The sequence below is a fragment of the Pan paniscus genome, chromosome 10, assembly GCF_029289425.2.
Source record: "Pan paniscus chromosome 10, NHGRI_mPanPan1-v2.0_pri, whole genome shotgun sequence".
NCBI lineage: Eukaryota > Metazoa > Chordata > Mammalia > Primates > Hominidae > Pan > Pan paniscus.
The window spans coordinates 31,927,885-31,948,315 of NC_073259.2; the positions used below are offsets into that span (position 1 = coordinate 31,927,885).

The 20,431-nt window shown below is 35.6% G+C and overlaps 1 protein-coding gene across 7 annotated transcripts in view; it reads right to left on the reverse strand.

The window, feature by feature from the left end:
* Window positions 1-16,443: 16,443 nt before the first annotated feature.
* Window positions 16,444-20,431, reverse strand: part of USP15 (ubiquitin specific peptidase 15) — a 146,121-nt gene continuing 142,133 nt past the window's right edge. For all 7 annotated transcript variants that reach the window (XM_003824818.7, XM_003824819.6, XM_034935534.3 and 4 more), the window contains one exon: window positions 16,444-18,373. In XM_003824818.7, the coding sequence (XP_003824866.1) occupies window positions 18,191-18,373 (183 nt within the window). In that variant the 3' untranslated portion in view covers window positions 16,444-18,190. The remainder of the gene's footprint in view (window positions 18,374-20,431) is intronic.

Consider the following 20,431-nt stretch of genomic DNA (forward strand, 5'->3'; position numbering starts at 1 on the left):
AGCAAGTTCTTTAGTGGTGATTCGTGCATCATCCAAGCAGTATACACTGTACTCTATTTGTAGTCTTTTATTCCTCAACCTCTTCCCACCCTTTCTCCCTGAGTCCCCAAAGTCCACTGTGTCATTTTTATGCCTTTGCATCCTCATAGCTTAGCTCCCACTTATGAGTGAGAACTTTTGATGCTTGGTTTTCTATTACTGAGCTACTTCACTTAGAATAATAGCCTCCAACCTCAACCAGGTTGGTGCAAATGCCATTAATTCATTCCTTTTTATGGCTGAGTGGCATTCCATCGTATATATCCCACAGCTTCTTTATCCACTCATTGATTGATAGGCATTTGGGCTGGTTCCACATTTTTGCAACTGCAAATTGTGCTACTACAAACACGCGTGTGCAAGTACCTTTTTTGTGTCATGACTTATTTTCCTCCAGGTTGATACCAAGTAGTGGGATTGCTGGATCAAATGGTAGTTCTACTTTTAGTTCTTTAAGGAATCTCTGCACTGTTTTCCATAGTGGTTGTACTAGTTTACATACTCAGTAGCAATGTAGAAGTAAGTGTTCCCTGTTCACTGCATCCACACCAACATCTATTGTTTTTTGATTTTTTGATTATGACCATTCTTGCAGGAATAAGGTGGTATTGCATTGTGGTTTTGATTTGCATTTCCTTGATCATTAGTGATGTTGAGCATTTTGTCATGTTTGTTGGCCATTAGTATATCTTCTTTTGGGAATTTTCTATTCATGTTCTTAGACCACTTCTTGATGGGATTGTTTGCTTTTTTCTTGCTAATTTGTTTGAGCTCCTTGTAGATTCTGGATATTAGTACTTTGTCACATTTATAGATTGTGAAGATTTTCTCCCACTCTGTGGAGTGTCTGTTTACTCTGCTGACTGTTCTTTTTGCCGTGCAAAAAGCTCTTTAGTTTAATTAAGTCCCAACTATTTATCTTTGTTTTTATTGCATTTGCTTTTGGGTTCTTGGTCATGAAACCCTTGCCTAAGCCAATGTCTAGAGGGGTTTTTCTAGCGTTATCTTCTAGAATTTTTATAGTTTCAGGTCTTAAAGTCCTTGATCCATGTTGAGTTGATTTTTATATAAGGTGAGAGATGAGGATCCAGTTTCATTCTCCTACATGTGGCTAGCCAATTATCCCAGCACCATTTGTTGAAGTGGGTGTGCTTTTCCCACTTTATATTTTTGTTTGCTTTGTCGCAGATCAGTTGACTATAAGTATTTGGGTTTATTTCTGGGTTCTCTGTTCTGTTCCATTGGTCTATGTGCCTATTTTTATGCCAGTACCATGTTGTTTTGGTGACTATGGCCTTATAGCATAGTTTGAAATAAGGTAATGTGATGCCTCCAGATTTGTTCTTTTTGCTTAGACTTGCTTTGGCTATGTGGGCTCTTTTTTGGTTACATATGAATTTTAGGATTGTTTTTTCTAGTTCTGTATAGAATGATGGTGGTATTTTGATGGGAATTGCATTGAATTTGTAGATTGCTTTTGGCAGTATGGTCATTTTTCCAATATTGATTCTACCCATTCATGAGCATGGGATGTGTTTCCATTTGTTTATGTCGTCTATGATTTCTTTCAGCAGTGTTTTGTAGTTTTCCTCGTACAGGTCTTTCACTTCCTTAGCTAGGTATATTCTTAAATATTTTATTTTATTTTTTGCAGCTATTGTAAATGGGGTTGAGTTCTTGATTTGATTCTCAGCTTGGTCACTGTTGGTGTATAGAAGAGTTACTGATTTGTGTACATTAATTTTGCCTCCAGAAATTTTGCCAAATTATTTTATCAGTTCTAGGAGCTTTCTGGAGGAGTCTTTAGGGCTTTCTAGGTAAACAATTATATTGTCAGCAAACAGCGACAGTTTGACTTTGTCTTTACTAATTAGGATGCCCTTTATTTCTTTCTCTTGTCTGATTGCTCTGGCTTGGACTTCCAGTACTATGTTGAAGAGGAGTGGTGAGAGTGGGCAACCTTGTCTTGTTCCAGTTCTCAGAGGGAATGCTTTTGACTTTTCCCTAATTGGTATTACATTGGCTGTGGGTTTGTCATAGATGGCTTTTATTACATTGAGGTATGTCTCTTATATGCTGATTTTGCTGAGAGTTTTAATAATAAAGGGATGCTGGATTTTGTGGAATACTTTTTCTGTGGCTACTAAGATGGTCATGTGATTTTTGTTTTAAATTTTTTTATGTGGTGTATCACATTTATTGACTTGCCTATATTAAACCATCCCCGCATCTTTGGTGTGAAACCCACTTGATCATGGCAGGTTATCTTTTTATATGTCATTAGATTCGGTTAGCTAATATTTTGTTAAGGGTTTTCGAATCTATGTTCATCAGGGATATTTGCCCGTAGTTTTTTTTTTTTTTTGGTTGTGTCCTTTCCCAGTTTTGGTATTAGGGTGATACTGGCTTCATAGAATGATTTAGAGAGGATTCCCTCTTTCTCTACCTTGTGGAATGGTGTCAATAGGATTGGTACCAATTCTTTGAATGTCTGGTAGAATTCTGGGAATCTGTCTGGTCCTGGACTTCTTTTTGTTGGTAATTTTTAAATTACCATTTCAATATCGCTGCTTGTTATTGGTCTGTTCAGAGTATCTATTTCTTCCTGATTTAAGCTAGGAGGGCTGTATCTTTCCAGGAATGTATCCATCTCCTTTAGGTTTTCCAGTTTATGCACGTAAAGGTGTTCATAGTAGCCTTGAATGATCTTTTGTATTTCTGTGGTGTCAGTTGTAATAGCTCATATTTTGTTTCTAATTGAGCTTATTTGGATTTTCTCTCTTCTTTTCTTAGCTAATCATGCTAATGATCTATCAATTTTACTTATCTTTTCAAAGAACCCACTTTTTGTTTCATTTATCTTTTGTATTTTTCTGTTGTTGTTGTTTCAGTTTCATTTAGTTCTGCTTTGATCTTGGTTATTTCCTTTCTTCTGCTGGGTTTGGGTTTGGGTTTGATTTCTTCTTGTTTCTCTAGTTCCTTGAGGTGTAACCTTAGATTGTCACTTTATGCTCTTTCAGACTTTTTGATGTAGGTCTTGATTTTATTTTTCATCCAAGGGTCATTCAGGAGCAGGTTATTTAATTTCCATGTACTTGCATGGTTCTGAAGGTTCCTTTTGGAGTTGATTTCCAGTTTTATTCCACTGTGATCTGAGAGAGTGCTTGATATAATTTCAATTTTCTTGAATTAATTGCGGCTCATTTTATGGCCTATCATATGGTCTATCTTGGAGAAAGTTCCATGTGCTGATAAATAGAATGTATATTCTGCAGTTGCTGGGTAGAATGTTCTGTAAATATCTATTAAGTCCATTTCTTCCAGGATATAGTTTAAATCCATTGTTTCTTTGTTGACTTTCTGTCGTGATGACCTGTCTAAGTGCTGTCAGTGGAGAATTGAAGTCCCCCACTATTATTATGTTGCTGTCTATCTCATTTCTTAGGTCTATTAGTAATTGTTTTTATACATTTGGGAGCTCCAGTGTTAGGTGGATATATATTTAGGATTGTGATATTTTCCTGTTGGACAAAACCTTTTATCATTTTGTCTTTTTTAACTCTTTGTCTTTTTTAACTGCTGTTGCTTTAAAGTTTTTTGTTTGATATAAGAATAGCTACTCCTGCTTGCTTTTGGTGTCCATTTGCATGGAATGTCTTTTTCCACCCCTTTACCTTAAGTTTATGCCAGCCCTTATGTGTTAGGTGAGTCTTTTGAAGGCAGCAGATAGTTGGTTAGTGAATTGTTACCCATTCTGCAATTCTGTATCTTTTAAGTGGAGCATTTAGGCCATTTACACTCAACGTTAGTATTGAGATGTGAAGTACCATTCCATTCATTGTGCTATTTGTTGCCTGTAAACCTTGGTTTTCTACCTTTACTTTTTGGGGGGGAGGGAGTGGAACAATGTTATTTATTATTTCATTCTATCCCCCTTATTGGATTTTAGCTGTAACTTTTTTTTGTTTTCTTCTTTTTTGATGGTTGTGCTAAGGTTTATAATATACATTCTTAACATATATTCTTTTGCATTGATATTATACTATTTCATATATTAATGTAAGAACTTTATAACAATATAATTCCATTTACACCCCTCTCATCTTTTGTCTATGTTGTCATGTATCTTTACTCCTACACATGTTACAAGCCCCACAGTATACTGTCATATATTTTGCTTTGAACAATCAGTTGATATTAAGAAAAGCTGGCTCTCTGTGAATTACTCTTTCTCTATTGCAATTCACCTGTCTTGACAAATTGGCTCTGTCTAGGCAGTGGGCAAGGTGAACCTGTTGGGCATACACTTTTAGTTAGATTTTGTTGCAATCAACAATGGTTCCATCATTTTTAGGATTTCATTTTTCAATTACTAGTCACTCTTGCTTTGCAAAACTGTGATCTCTGAGACCCCTCAGCATAAACTGGCATCTTCCACATAAGCTCTGTCAACAGCATAGACTGTATGATTATGACTCAGTGCCTTCAAACTGTTTTTATGTTTAGAGTTTCTTAATGTTACTTGCAAGACTGCTAGGCTGATACAAGCCCCTCTTTCCTTACCAGAAGCCAGAAGTCTGATGTGGACATTTTGCCACAAGGATTTTGATACTAGAATTTTCCTCCTCCTCTTAATGTTAAAGCTAGTTAATTAAAATAAACTCTGTTTTTAAAAATTACCAAGTAGTAAGCAAAACTGTCTTAACTCATTACTAGGCCATATCCCATGGTACACCACTTCCCTTGTAGTGTAGCTCAGGAGAAGAACTGAGATTAAGTGTGGCTCAGGGATGATATAAGGCTTAGAGAAGAGGTAAAAGATGCTGTAAGTTATGAGGTAGGGATTAGACAATGTCTGACAGGCAAAACACATATATAATTGTAGAGTTATATGCTTATATTATTTATATTACAAAGGGCCATCATTTATTCTAAATAAGTAATTGCTCATGCAGCATAAGTTCACTTTATTGTAAATTGTATCATTAAACAAAAAGTCCCCAAAACCTTGGATTTGGGATATGATATGTGATAGAGTAAAATGGTTTTGTTTTTGTTTTTAATGTTCAAATATTACAATGCAAAGCTTGTGGGCTTTAGGGATAAAAGTAAGTAGAAAAAAGGCCATTTTCCACCCCAGATGAATACAGTTTTGGTTATCAGGCATAAAGACTAAAGTAAAAGAATATACTCAAGGTTAACACACCTTCACACTTCAAGCCCAGTCCCAAGATGCCACTGTGCCATTCCAGGCATCACATGTAGACAGAACTCTGTTAAAGAAGGATCATTTTTTTTTTTTCCTCCAGAAAAATTTCCCACAAGTACACCAGCAGACTTCCCTTCTGGACTCATTGGCCTTTAATGGGTTATGGGCCCAACACTAAATCAAAAAGACAAGGAGAATAGGACTACTTTCCATAAAATTGACTTTAAATAATAAATTCCTATCCCTAGTTACCTGGTTAGGGGGTGCATAACTTGCTATGCCCACTAGCAAGGAAGGATGACTATTGGGTGGATAACAATCATGTCTGTTGTAGCCAAATTTGACATGGAGAAGAAGAGACTTCTGACAATTTTCTCCCCTTGTCTAAGGTGTAATATAGATTTTTGAGGTGACAAAGAACCCAAATCAAGAGTACATTCCTTGTCTAAGGTGTAATATAGATTTTTGAGGTGACAACCCAAATCAAGAGTACATTCCTTGTCTTTGGACAACTGTATTGAACAGATAAATGTTTGGGGTATCCCCAACTCAAAAAAGTATTCCTGGCCTTGTGTAGTCAAAGTATTATTTTTGTGGAGATGCCAGAAGCTCCAAGTTGTGAAAAGCGTCTGAAAAAATGGGAATTCAGGATGCCCTCCAACTGGAGCAAGAGATAGCAACTGTATCTTCCTTACTGGAAAAAAGAATTCCTTACAATTAAAACTTCTTTAGAAAAATATAAATGAAATACAAATTTTCTACATTTAATCTTGAATATTCCAAATTCATAAATACCGAACTTAAAATGTTAGTATATCTAAAATGTACGTTTTTAGTGCACATTCATAAGGTAAATTACTTTTAAAGCTGTTAAAATATGTAGCCAGCAACATGTCAGGAATACAACAAAATCACAATAAACACAATAAAGCTTCAGACTTTCAGAAAACTTGTTTAATAACTTTTACATTTAGGAACAAATACTATGCCACACATACACCATCTTAACATCTTAAGAACAATATTCTTCCATCAGGTAATTGTCTAGTGGGGGAAGAGACACACGTAACTTATAGCCCAAGGTGGCAGTTGATGTCAGAAGATCAAGCAAGTGCATTTTGGAGCAGGTCTTGAAGGAGTGTAGGAGTTTGCCAGGTAAGAGATAAGGCAGACCATGCAAATGTGGGACAAATGTGGGAAAGCCCCATTGTCAAGTAGTATGACATGTTTGAGGGCAAGTGAGGAATTAGATGAGGGCAAATTCTTACTTTTTTTCCTTCAAGCACCAGGTTAACAGGCAACCTGGGTGGACTGACTGTACCATACTCTTTGCTCTCTTGCTAAAGAAAGTTTATTAGAACTTGAGTATGAATCGTATTGAACAGAGAGCTGCTCTCATTCATAAGGAAGGAACAATCATTCCCATAGTTGGGTACTTCTTTATTAGTAATAATACCTGCCACATTTTTCATAATGATCAAGACACAAAACCTTGCAATTATTCTGAAAGGTAGGTAATATTCAATTACAGTGGTAGGAGTGGATGGCTTAAGTGAATGGGGATTTGGTTTCCTTATAAATATTAATAGCCCTCCATCACAAGCAAACTGTATATTCTGAGAAAAGTCATAGGTTTGCTAAGCAAATATGCAGTTTTAAGTCACATTGTTCCCTTCTAATCAGGTTGCTCACCCCAAGCCTTCCTAGATGGACATTCGGGAGCCACTCTAGTTTACAGAGAGGTGAAAGGCAGAGAGGTGAGGTGAGTTGCACAAAAGTGGTAGGCTCAGAGGTGGTTTAACTCCTGAGCCTATGGTCCAAACCACTCTTTTCTACATGAAGGGATGTGATGGTTTATTTAATGTGTTGACTGGGCCACAGGGTGCCCAGATATGTGGTCAAACATTATTCTGGGCATATCTATGAGGGTGTTTTTGGATGAGATTAACATTTAAGTCAGTAGACTGAGTAAGGCAGATTGCCCTCTCTAATGTTGGTGGCTCTCATGAATTGAAGGCCTGAATAGAACAAAAAAGGCTCAAGTAAGGATAATTTCTCTTGCCTGATTGAACTGGGACATCAGTCTTTTCCTGCCTTTGCACTAAAACTGAAACATTCAGTCTTCCTGGGTCTTTAGCCAGGTAGCTTGTGGACTGGAACTTTTATCATTGGTTTTCCTGGTTCTCAACCCTTTGGACTCGGACTTGAACTACACCATTGGCATTCCTGGGTCTCCAGCCTGCTGACTGCAGATCATGAGACTTCTCAGCCTAAGTGCATGAACTAATTCCTTATAAATCTTTCTCTCCCTCATATATATATATATGTACATATATGATATATATGTATATACATGATCTATGTGTATATATGAGGGAGAGAGCTATACATATATGTGTATACACATATATGCATCCTATTGGTCTTGTTTCTCTGGAGAATCCTGATTAATACAAGGAATTAGAAGAGAACTTTAAGACAGAAACAGGATCTCATTTTTTTTTTTTTTTTAAATGAAACCATGAAGATCATTCTGGTAGCAGGATAATGGACTGAAGTAGGAAGGGACTGCTAGCCAGATGTAATCCTATTGAGTGCACCCTGAATACACACTTCTATTTTTAAAAATGGGATGCTACATTATAGGCTGCCAAAGACATGTAGTTATTTAGTACTGGTTAAATGAAAATACATGGCCAGGTGCTGTGGTTCATGCCTGTAATCCCAGCACTTTGGGAGGCCGAGGTGGATGGATCGCCTGAGTTCAAGACTTCAAAACCAGCCTGGGCAACATGGTGAAACCTGGTCTCTACAAAAATTAGCCAGGTGTGGTGTGGTGGCACACGCCTGTAGACCCAGCTACTTCGGAGGCTGAGGTGGGAGGACCACTTGAGCCCAGAGGCTGGAGGCTGCAGTGAGATGAGATTGTGCCACTGCACTCCAGCCTGGGTGACAGAGAAAGACCTTGTCTCAAAACAAAGCAAAACAAAACAAAAACCAGGCATACCTTGTTTTATTCTACTTCACTTTATTATCATGCTTTGAAGATAATTGTTTTTTTTTTTTTACAAACAAGGCTTGTGGCAAGCCTACATTGAGCACATCTATAGGTGTTATTTTCCTAACAGAATGTGCTTACTGTGTGTGTGTCATATCTTGGTACTTCTCACATTTCAAATGTCTTCATTATTATTGTATCTGTTACGGTGATCTGTGATCAGTAATCTTTGATGTTACTGTTTTGTTTGAGGGCACAGACGTGTGTGTTCCAACTGCTCCACTGGCCATTCCCCATCTCTCTCCCTCTCCATGTGCCTCCCTATTCCCTGAGACATAACACTATTAAAATCAGGCCAGTTAATAACCATCCAATGGCCTCTAAATGTTCAGGTGAAGAGCTGTACATCTCTCTCTCTCTCTCAATCAAATGCTATAAATGATTGAGCTTAGTGAGGAAAGCATGTTGAAAGCCAAGGCAGGCTGAAAGCTAGGCCTCTTGAGCCAAACAGCCAAGTTGTATATCCAAAGGAAGAGTTCCTGAAATTAAAAGTGCTACTCAAGTGAACACATGAATCATAAGAAAAGTGGTATGGAGAAAGCCTGAGTTTTTTTTTTAATAGAAGATCAAATCAGCCACAACACTATCTTAAGCCAAAGCCTAACGCAGAGCAAGGCCTTCTCTCTTCAATTCTATGAAGGCTAAGGTAAGGAAGCTGCAGAAGAAAAGTCTGAAGCTAGCAGTGGTTGATTCATGGAGTTTAAGGAAACAAGCTGTCTCCACAACAGACAAGCATAAGGTGAAGCAGCAACTGCTAATGTAGAAACTGCAGCAAGTTATCCAGAAGATCTAGCTAAGATCATTGATGAAGGTAGTTACACTAAAACTTTCAATGTAGATGAAAGTCTTATGTTAGAAGATGTCATCCAGGACTTTCATAGCTAGAGAAAAGTTGATGCTTGGCTTCAAATGAGAGACTGATTTCTCTTGTTAGGGGCCAATGCAATGCTAACTAATGTTCATTTATCATTCCAAAAATCCTAGGGTCCTTAAAATTAAACTAAATATGTTTTTGCTCTATAAAAGGAACCATAAAGCCTGGATGGCAGCACATCCATTTATAGGAAGGTTTACTAAATATTTTAAGCCCACTGTGGAGATCTGCTACTCAGAAAAAGATTCCTTTCAAAATATTACTGCTTATTGACAAGTGCACCTGGTCACCCAAGAGCTCTATGGAGATGTATGAGATTAGTGTTTTTCTGCCTGCTAACACAACATCCATTCTGCAGCCATAGATCAGAGAATAACTTCAGCTTTCAAGTCTTATCATCCAAGAAATACATTTTATAAGGCAAAAGCTTTCATAGATAGTGATTCCTCTGATGGATCTGGGCAAAATAAAAACCTTCTGAAAAGGATTTGCTATTCTGGATGCCATTCATTCAGAATATTTGTGATTCATGGGAGTCAAAATATCAACATTAACAAGAGTTTGAAAGAAGTTAATTACAACTTTCATGACTTTGAGAAATTCAAAACCTCAGTGGCGGCAGTAACTGCAGATGCGGTGAAAATAGCAAGAGAACTACAAGTGGAGCCTGAAGATGTGTCTGGATTGCTGCAATCTTATGATAAAACTTGAACGGATGATAAGTTGCTTCTTATGGCTGGGCAAAGAAAGTAGTTTCTTGACAATCTCAACATCTGTGAAAAGAAGGGGGGAAAAGTCTTCTCCTGGTGAAGATGCTGTGAACATTGTTGAAAAGACAACAAAGGATTTAGAATACTCCATAAACTTAGTTGATGAAGCAGTGGCAGGGCTTTAGAAGATTAACTCCAATTGTGAAAGAAGTTCGGAAAGAAGTTCTACTGTGGGTATCAAATATTATCAAATAGCACTGCATGCCAGAGAAATCTCTTGTAAAAGGAAGAGTCAATTGATGAAGCAAACTTCACTATTGTCTTATTGTAAAAAATTGCCACAGCCACCCTAACCTTCAGCAACCACCATCCTGGTGAGTATCTATCAAAATGAGGCAAGACTGTCCATCAGCAAAAACATTACTACTTGCTGAAGGCTCTGATGGTTATTTAGCATTTTTTGGCAATAGTTTTAAAATAAAGGCATGTACATCTTTTTTAGGCACAATGTTATTGCAGTTAATAGACTACAGTATAGGGTAAATATGCCTTTTATATGCACTGGGAAACCAAAAAATTTGTGACTCACTTTATTTAAATATTTATGGTGGCTGGGAACCGAACCTGCAATATCTGAGGCATGCCTGTACCCATAATTGTTACTAAATATATCTGCTATGGGCTCAACTGTGTCACCTCCAAATTCAGGTTGAAGCCTTAAATAGTATTTGGAGAGGAAGTCTTTAGGAGATAATTAGGTTTAGATGAGGTCATGAGGGTGAGGGCTTCATGATGGGATTAGTGCCCTTATAAAAAAGAGATGCCTGAGAGCTTGCTCTCCTCTCTGACCCTCCTCTGCTACCATGCAAGAACACAGTGAGAAGGCAGCCATCTGTAAGCCCGGAAAGGCACCCTCACCAGAAACCAAGTATACTGGTACCCTGATCTCAGATTTCCAGCCTCCAGAACTGTGAAAATATAAATTTCTGTTATTTAAGCCACCCAGTCTGTGTTTGTTATGGCAGCCTGAGCAGACTATGACAGTATCCAAACACATAAAAGCCATAACCTCTGGAGTCTGGATTATTGTCTTTAATTCAAATGACTTTAATGACTAATGAAACTGGGCCAAAAAACAAAAAGACAACATAATTCATGTCTGCTGAAGGCAAAGGTTCTAAATGTGTTAGGAAGTTATGCTCATAAATAGCTTTAAAAATTATATTTGTAACTGGATTTTGTTTTTGTATATTACTTTATATCTTGAATCTAGAATAGTGCCTGGCACATAGTGGACATTCAAAAAATATTTGATGAAGGAATGAATGAAGCTCTAGAGGCCTTAACAGATACAGAACAGATGGTTTGCTCCAGAGCCCAGTGCCATCCATCTACAAAGTGAGGAGTCAGTTAAAGAGTAAAAATGAGAAAGAGCAAGAGGATGTAGTGACTGAGTTGTCTCCAGACTTTGTGTACATGACTTTTCTCCTTCTAGCCCTCAGCTTCTACATCTGTAAAGTGGGATTCCTCAAGGATCTCTAGGGTCCTTTTCCCTTATTTCTGCATAAACAAATTACTTTAAAGCTTAGCAGCTAAAAACACAAACATCTGTTATCTCACAGTTTTTGTGGGTTAGGAATTCAGATGTGGCTTGCTGAGAACCTCTGGATCAAGGTCTTTCATGGTGTTGCAACCAAGGTGCCTGTTGAGGATGCAGTCTCATATAATTGGATTCTAATATCCCTGATAAAATTTTACTTTTCAAGTTTACCATCATACTAAGACTTCTGTTCCAAGTCTTTTATAGGAGTGAGGCCCAAAATTAAAAAAAAACAAAAACAAAAACAAATATTAACTTGACTCATCCTATTAGTTATTAATTCCTTTGCTAAAAATATAAACATATACTTTTAATGACAGCTTCAAAAATGAAATTTAAGCCTTCCTCTCCACACCCATAAACTCAATACTTTCAAGAGACCAGCATAATTTTATGGTTGTGAAAACAGTAATTCAGAGGTTAATGACCTGTTTGGAGCTAGCTATGGTGGAAGTTGTTGTAAATATAGAATGTTTCCTACCATATCTCACTGTAGGTAGTACCCAAATATCTAGGATTAATGATGTTTACTGTTTGAATTTGCAGTATTACTTCAACTTATACAATAGGTACATAGCTCAAAAGTGAATATAGCTCTGAGTTCTAGAAATTAAAAAGCTTTACCAAAGTCACTATTTAAGGGAGACCTACAGGAATTCTTTCTCAAATTAAAAAAAAAAATACTATAAGTAATTTTCCCATCTTTATTTATTTATTTTTTTAAAATAAGGGCAACTCTAAAATAATTCCTATTTGCTTTACTCTTGGGAGACTGATAATTCACCACAATGTGATTACAAATAGATAATCCCTGGTGCTTCTATTACGGAGTTCAAGAACTGAATGACTGGCTGGAGGTCGCAGTCTTTTTGGGGAAATGAGTTAAACAGGCATGATGGAATTAATTTGGATGAACTTATCAGACAATTTAAAAATTGCCCACTTGATATAATGGAAAGATGGTTCTCACTTGAAAGAAGATTAAATGCTGTACTTAATAGAAATGACTCAAGGTTAGAAGAGAGTAGGTATGCATATGACTAGACATAAGTGAACACTTTAATACATTAGTCTAAATTACTTAAAACTTAGCATACTTAATCATGAACAGAAGAGCATTAAAGAGTTACATCTGTTAACATCGAATACTCCTTTATGGAGTTTAAAAGAAAAGCAAATACTATTAAAAAAACATTTTAATGAGAGACTTGTGTTTGATATGTTACAAAATCTAAGAATTCTGAAAGATTTTAAATAAAAATTAGAAATGTGGTGATGTTTAAGGTTTAAAACAACAGCTTGGGAAATGTTAAGTATGTGTCATTACTGAGAATAATGTAATAATACAAATTGTGGGAAAGACTGTTGGGATGTTTCCATATTTATTGTTTTACTTTTATGTATGTAGATTTAACTCCAGCTAACAACAAACTTAAATGTCACAGCAGATAAAAACTGTTTTGTTTGTTTCACCAAACTATATAGAACAAGCTGCAAGTTCCTGACATGAGAAAAAAAACTTTAGCAACACGAGCACCAACTTTAATTATGATTTTCTACAGAACATAGTAAATTACCAATACAACTTAAACATTTAAAATATATTTTGTGCATATTGAAAGTGTGTGGTCTTATTTTACACATTTTCAATTCCAGAAGTTGTATTTTTAGCTGCTTTGTAAAATCACATTTGCTACACATTTCTAGGAAAAAAAGATATCAATACCCATTTGACTGATTTTCTCTCTGTCCTTTGAGACTGTAGTCCAATATATTATGTCAATTCCTGATTTTCCTTGAATGGCTTAGCCAGTTTCTGAATGTTCTTAATAGTCTAAGGTCTATTTCACAACCCTGACAAGTTCCAGGCTCCCAAAAGTAGAGCTGGGGAATAATTAAACCATGGCACGGTGTGGGGTATGTTTCCCGATGCATATATTTTCCAAAAATAATTTTTGAACTGTCTGTTTTATATTATCCATTTAAAAATTCTTTACCCCATCATTAGTGAAGAAAAAAGTCTTGATAAATATTGGAATTTTACCATCTCTATTTTATTTTCCTAATTCTGATATTTTAAAGCCTATTCTATGCAGCTTATAAAATTTTGATGTATTCTATGTAGCTTATAAAATAACTCAATTTTAAACCAAAGTTTTGTTATCTGAGCTATTTGGAAATTCTTTTAATATATAGTAAATATGAATTAAACACATAAAACACATACATATTGAATTGAAATGGCCTCCAAACCTAGATTAAAAAACCATCATATATATTTCTCACTAGAAAATCTGATAATAAAATGATATATAATATAGATCTGCAACTGAATATATAACAAAAACTGGCAAGGATATAAATACACCCACCTTTTCCTCCTTTCCCTATCCTCTGGTCAAGTGGTACTTAGAATAATTATTTGGGAATGAATACCAATATATTTTCAAGAGAGGTTGTTTCCAAATTCCTCATGTTAAGTTATTCAAAGAGCAAAAAATTTTTTATTTTTTTGTAAAGTAAAAACAAACAAAAAAATGAGCAAAAACTTCTACTCTTATTCTTTGGCCCTAGAAAGGAGCTTTTCCTTTCCTTCTCACTCCTCTGATATTTTAGAGGACCTCTGGTTCCTTCCCCTAGTCTATGATTCAAGAGTTTTCCACATTTCTATCTTAAAAATTAAAGCGGTGAGCTCATCTACACTGCACAAGCACAGAAGATCAGAAACATACTACATAGGGAGAGTTGGAAGCAGACAATAATGAAATGCATTATCTGTAGGTAACTTAAAAATAACAAAACAAAAAATTGGCCTTTTTCTTGTCACCATACATCAGACTTAAACGTTATCAGTCTAATATATTCCTCCTCTCGGAGGCAGAAAGCTCCTACTACACCCTACACTCCCTTTGGTGTACCACTGAAGGAGACTCCATTTCAGTCTCCCGGCTTATTTTATAAGATAAACTCACTTCAATCAAATTAGTTCATAAAAAACCCCACCACCTTTATGCTGTATCTATTTTGGTACTTACTGATTTTCTTTGTGCCCAAATCAATGTTTTGTGTAGTTTTATATCCAGTTGTCAGGAAAGCAAGGATAAATACAGGACTACTAAAATAACACAGATTATGAGAAAGCAAGATATTTAAATAAAGCACCAGGCTGCAACTTTTTCAAGGAGGTTAATTAAAACTAAATTATAAGTCTGAGGCAGGAGGATCACTTTAACCCAGGAGTTCAAGGTTACAGTGAACTATGATTACGTCACTGCACTCCAGCCTGGGCGACAGAGGGAGACCTTGTCTCTAAACAAACAAACAAACAAACAAACAGAAAGCAAAACTAGAGTAGAGTTTACAAAGTCCTGAAATTCAGGGTTGCATTTGGGGAAATGGAAAGAAGGGGACACAAGTTAGATGAAAAGGTAAGAAAAAAATGTCACATTGTATTTACCATTTAATTAAAATTGTAATAAAGGTATATAAATTAAATGAAATTAATTTTTAAAAGGGAATGGGTTAGTCAATATTCCAGTGAGTACTTTCTTATTCAGTGCTCGAATACTGAGCTAAATATACTTTTAGAAACAAAGTTATTAGACTTCAAGATGTCTATTTAGACTGAAAAAATCAGTGAGTGTGTAATAAAGTTTACAAAGCTCTTCCCATAAAATACATGATCTCATTTGAGCTCTCAACAATCCTATGAAGCAGACACTATAACACAGTGAGAGGTAGTATACATCTGAGGATAGAATATTGGCTCTACCCCATAGCAATTGTGTGAGCTTGGGAATATTACTTAAATGCTTTGTATCTTGGTTTCTTCATATGAAAAATGGGGATGACAACTATCCCTACCTCATAGTTGTTGTGGGATTAAATGAGAGAATGCATATAAACACTTTAATATAGTGCCTGGTCCATAGTAAGTGCTCAATAAATGCTGGCTATTATCATCATTATTCTACAGGTAAAGAAACACTATCAAAGATTAAGTTCAAAGTCATATGATTGCTAAGTGGCAAAGCTAGAAGTAGAAATTCTAGTCTAGATATATTCCCACTACCCTGTATTACCTATGAATATCTTTTTTTTTTTTGAGACAGAGTCTTGCTATGTTGCACAGGCTGGAGTGCAGGGGTGTGATTTCGGCTAACTGCAGCCTTGACTGCCTGGGCTTGAGCAATTCTCTCACCTCAGCCTCCCCAGTAGCTGGGAACACAGGTGTGTGCACACCCAGCTAATTAAAAAAAAAATACATATATTTGTACAGATGAGGTTCTCACTATGTTACTCAGGCTGGTCTCAAACTCCTGGGCTCAAGTGATCCTCCCGCCTGAGTCTCCCAAAGTGCTGGGATTACAGGCGTGAACCACTGTGCCCAGTCTGAATGCCTACTTTTAATTAGAATATGTATTATCCTTTTGCACTATTTTTAAAGTATACTTTTTGCAGCTGAAAAATGACATTTGAGTTTGACAGTTTCAATGGCATTATTAACATCACTTCTTTTAGTGGGAACAGAAGTTAATGACAGGCATTAAAAAGAAAGTGGTCTCTGAAGAATTAGGATGGAGACCACAATATAGGTTTAAAAGATTTAGCTTTGACTTTTCTTTAAATCTTCAGAAAAATGGAAATATAGTTCATTAGTTGGTAGATGGCAGAAAGAATGTAAGCTCTGTGAAGGTAAGGATATTTGTTTACTGCTGTATCTCCAGACTCTACAACAGTGATTGGTACACAAACATATGTTTAATGAATAAATATTAAAGTGGACAAAAATCAACTTTAAAACATGTCCTTAATAGTAGGATTCATTTTGCTCTGACATAATTTCCTTTCTAGTATTAACTATTTATAACTAAAAAGTCTAGCATATAGTCATCTAACCATAAAGTAGGGGATTTTTATTAAAAGATTAAGAGTAAGAAATAAAAGACTAAATAAGGCCTTGAATAGCTTTATTGAAATCTGTATAAATAAACATGCACATTTCAAATGTAAACTCAAGTGAACTCAAGTGCAGACAAAATTTTAACCTCTGTCATGCAGGAGGTTAGTTTACATTAAAAAAAGAAAAGAAAAGAAAAAAAAAACCCCAAAGCAGCTTTTAAAATACCAGGATGATAAACCAGCTTTAATATCAAGATATAAAGCAAAGCCATGATCAACATACCTCATTTATCCTGGTCAAATGCATTTTTTTTTTAAACTTTTAAATGCTAACATAAATAAATAATTTACCAAAATGTGCACTCACAGAGTGAACTTTTATTTACAATACACAATTTATAATCTATTGTATTTGATTAGTTCAAGTGAAGAACATTATACTTTTTGCTTTAATAACAGTGGGACACAAAGCAATTTCTCAGGTAGTCGATATGTGAAATGTGCCCCAGCATTTAGGTTTTCTATTAAAGGCAGTATTGTATGCCAATTTACAATACATTCTTTCAACTATATCAAAGGGAAAAAGCAGCAAATAAAAATGTTTCAAATGTTCACACATATTTTTGGCATCCTGGATCCTTGAATGTGGTGAACTAAAATCAAATTCAAGGTGTTTATGCTTTATATACTGTACAGGTTCTGACTCTGGAACATGCAAATGCCATTTCTCTTATAACAAGTTACCTTCTGAGAAAAGCTGTAAGGCTATGGTGAATTCCATCAGGAACACACAAAGAAAGTTAACAGACCTACCTTTATAGCCAATTGTCCATTAATGATTTAAAGGCCAGTATATGAAAAAAATTTCTCATCTAAGCTTGATGCAATTATTACTATGGGTACAGAATACTATTATGTCTGTCCTTATATTACAATAATTGGGAGAGCTCTAGTTGCCAAATTACCACAAAATGGGGTAGAGAAAAACAGACAGCAAAAATTTTAATTTTGGACCAACACCCAATTAAAGATATGCATTTTAAAGCAAAAAATGTTTTTGAATATCTGAAGAATAGATCCCAATAGCAGTAAATAATACTTACATGTAACTGAAAAATGACTTTAGATGGAGTATGAAATCTAGAACCTGTTTCCACAGTGGCAGTAAAATGAATATAATACTCTGGATTTTTAAAGGTATTACAAAGGGAAATAACTTTTCCAAGGTTGTTTCTTGTATCATGATTTGGTTTTTTAATAGGCCCACATTGATTACAGGGATAAATTTGAAAATGCGGTTTTCGAAGAATGCTGCCGCAGTATTTATGCCACATTGATACTGCAGCTAAATATCATAGTAGTATATACGGCAGCCTAATGCACATGAACTAGATTATCCAAAAACTAAGTTCAGCCATAGTTTTCTTGCAGTATTATTAGAGCAAAATAAATGACCAACATCCACAAATTTAACATTTGTCATCAACTCACATCCAAAAAATTAAAGGAAACATAATTAATCAAAACAGCAGCAAACTTAAAAGGGATTTATTTATGATTTCCTATATATATTTAGCTTGTAAATACAAGACTGTAAATGTATTAAGAGACAATTTCTGTTAAAGTTTTCATTGTGTTTCACTTCAAGTACTGCACAAGTTAAAATCTGATAAAGGATTTACATTCGGTTATCTGAAACTCCCCATCTCAGACTTTTGTTTTAATGTGGTGGGTAACTTCATCATTTCCACAGATACCACCAGCAGGAAAGTGTCTCTTATGGCTTCTAGGACTTTCATTAGTTAGTGTGCATACAGTTTTCATTTTCTATATCATTGTCATTATCATTGCTATCTTCATCACTTTCTAATGGGATGCCAGTGGCAGCTGAAGCACCTTTAGTTTCTCGGTCAAGAGGAAAAAAGCCAGTTCCACTGAAAGTGTCTTGTCTCTGGTAGAAGAGTACATATGCTGCTTTGGACTGTCAAAACAAAGGATGTTAAAACAGTTATGATTCTCAAAGATCACGTTAAATACATTATGAATTTTTAGCTGGTCACCAATTTTGGTAAGAGGGCATAAATCAAATAGAAAAACCATGCATGGTCAAATGGAAGTTACTAAAATTCATTAAATATAAGATGATTTCTAATAAAGAATCGTTATTAGAATTACAAATTTGTATGTGCTTCTAAATTATTTGGACAAAGAAATAAATGCAACTGTATCACAGTTCTAACTGTGATACACAAACTGTATCACAATTCTAACGTAAAAATAGAATTCTATGCTTTCTTTCCTACCATCTCTTAAGGAAAAGGTAAATTCCTCCCTTCTAATACTAGTCACTTCATCCCATGTTTGCTGTAGAGTCCAACTTTTCCTACCATCTTAAGGATGCTGTTCCATCAATCATCACTGTGTATCTTCAATGAGTCCTTATCCACTGGACTTGTCTCTTTGGCATTAAAAAATACCTAAGGTTTTTCCTATCATAAGTCCCTCTCCATTCTACTTCCCCTTCTAGCTGCCATATACCTCTCTTCCTCTTCCTCATAGTCAGAGTGATAAACAGAGTAGTCAATACTCATCATTCACTCTCATGCACACTTCTCAACTCAAAGTAATCTAGCTTTTCCCCAAACCATTCTAGTAAAATGGCTTTCAGCAGGGTCAATAACCTAATAAACAACTGAAATGGGTGACCTTTCCGGTTCTTTTGGTCAATCTCTCAGTAGCATTTAATGCTTCACTATTTCTTTTCCTATCAACAAACAATTTTTTGCTTCTGTGACAACACTACTCAGATCTCCTACTATCTCTTTGGTTTCTTCTCAGACTCTTCTGTGGACTCATTAAATCCTGACCTTTAAACATACTATGTTCTGGCCTCAGCCCACCACTGTCTCAACCTGAATCCTCTCACTAGGTGACTCATTTAAACCTATGGCTTCAACTGCTGCCTGAGGCTGACAACTCAAATGTATAACCTAAATCAGTTCTCACCCCTGAACTCCTGTCTTATGAGTCCAACAACCTAATGGAAATTTCCACACAGCTATCATACAGGCATCTCAAACTTCAACAGCAACTATTCTTCCTATATTCCCAATCTTGGTGAATGGTGAAGTAAAAGTCATCTTAAACTTCTCCTTCTCTGGATCTCTACATCTATTATCCTTATTATATCTTTTATCAAGTTATATTAATTCTGTCCAGTAAATATCTCATAAATCCATTCTCCCCTTGTTTGTATTGTTCTAACTACTATTTTAATTGTTTAAATTATGTGACAGCCTCCTGTATGGCTTTTCTGTTTCTTTACTCAGTGTCTCCAGTCTATCTTCTATGATGTTCTCAGAGAAATGTTAAGACACAAACTGAACAATGTTATTCTCTTGTTTAATAATCTAATGGCTTCTCATAGTCTGTAAGAAAATGTCTAAACTAGAATGCCACTTTTCTTGATCTAAGCGCTAAATTTATCTCCAGACTAATTTCTTCCCCATGTCCCTTTAAGAGCTTTTCCTTTGAGTCACATCCAATTATGTGCTGTTCCCTTAAAATGTCACGCTTTGTCATGCCTCCTTGTTTTTGTAGATACCGTTTTCTCTGCTTAGAACACCTTTTGTTTAATTTACTCTTATTTTTACTAGCAGACTCAGGTCAGACATCATCTTTACCACATGATGGTAACCTGTGCTGGTTATTGTCCCCTCAAACCCCAAATCTGAGTTGAGACAGAAGTTCCCTTTCTAAGTGGCCATAGTAAGGTATTTAATAGTACTTATCATGCTGTAATTGTTAATTTACTTATCTTCTTTGGTTTATAAATCAGAGATAGCTATCTTTTAAACTCTGGACTGAGTGACAGCTATCTTTTTAACTCTGTTTAGAATGGAGTCTTTTGTGTATCTCTCTCTCTATATATATCATATTCAATTTGTTGACTAAATGAAGAATCATCATTGTTAAAATGCATGGCAACCTCAAATTTGTATACTATATATAAACAAGATAACTGTTTATTTGAAGCCAA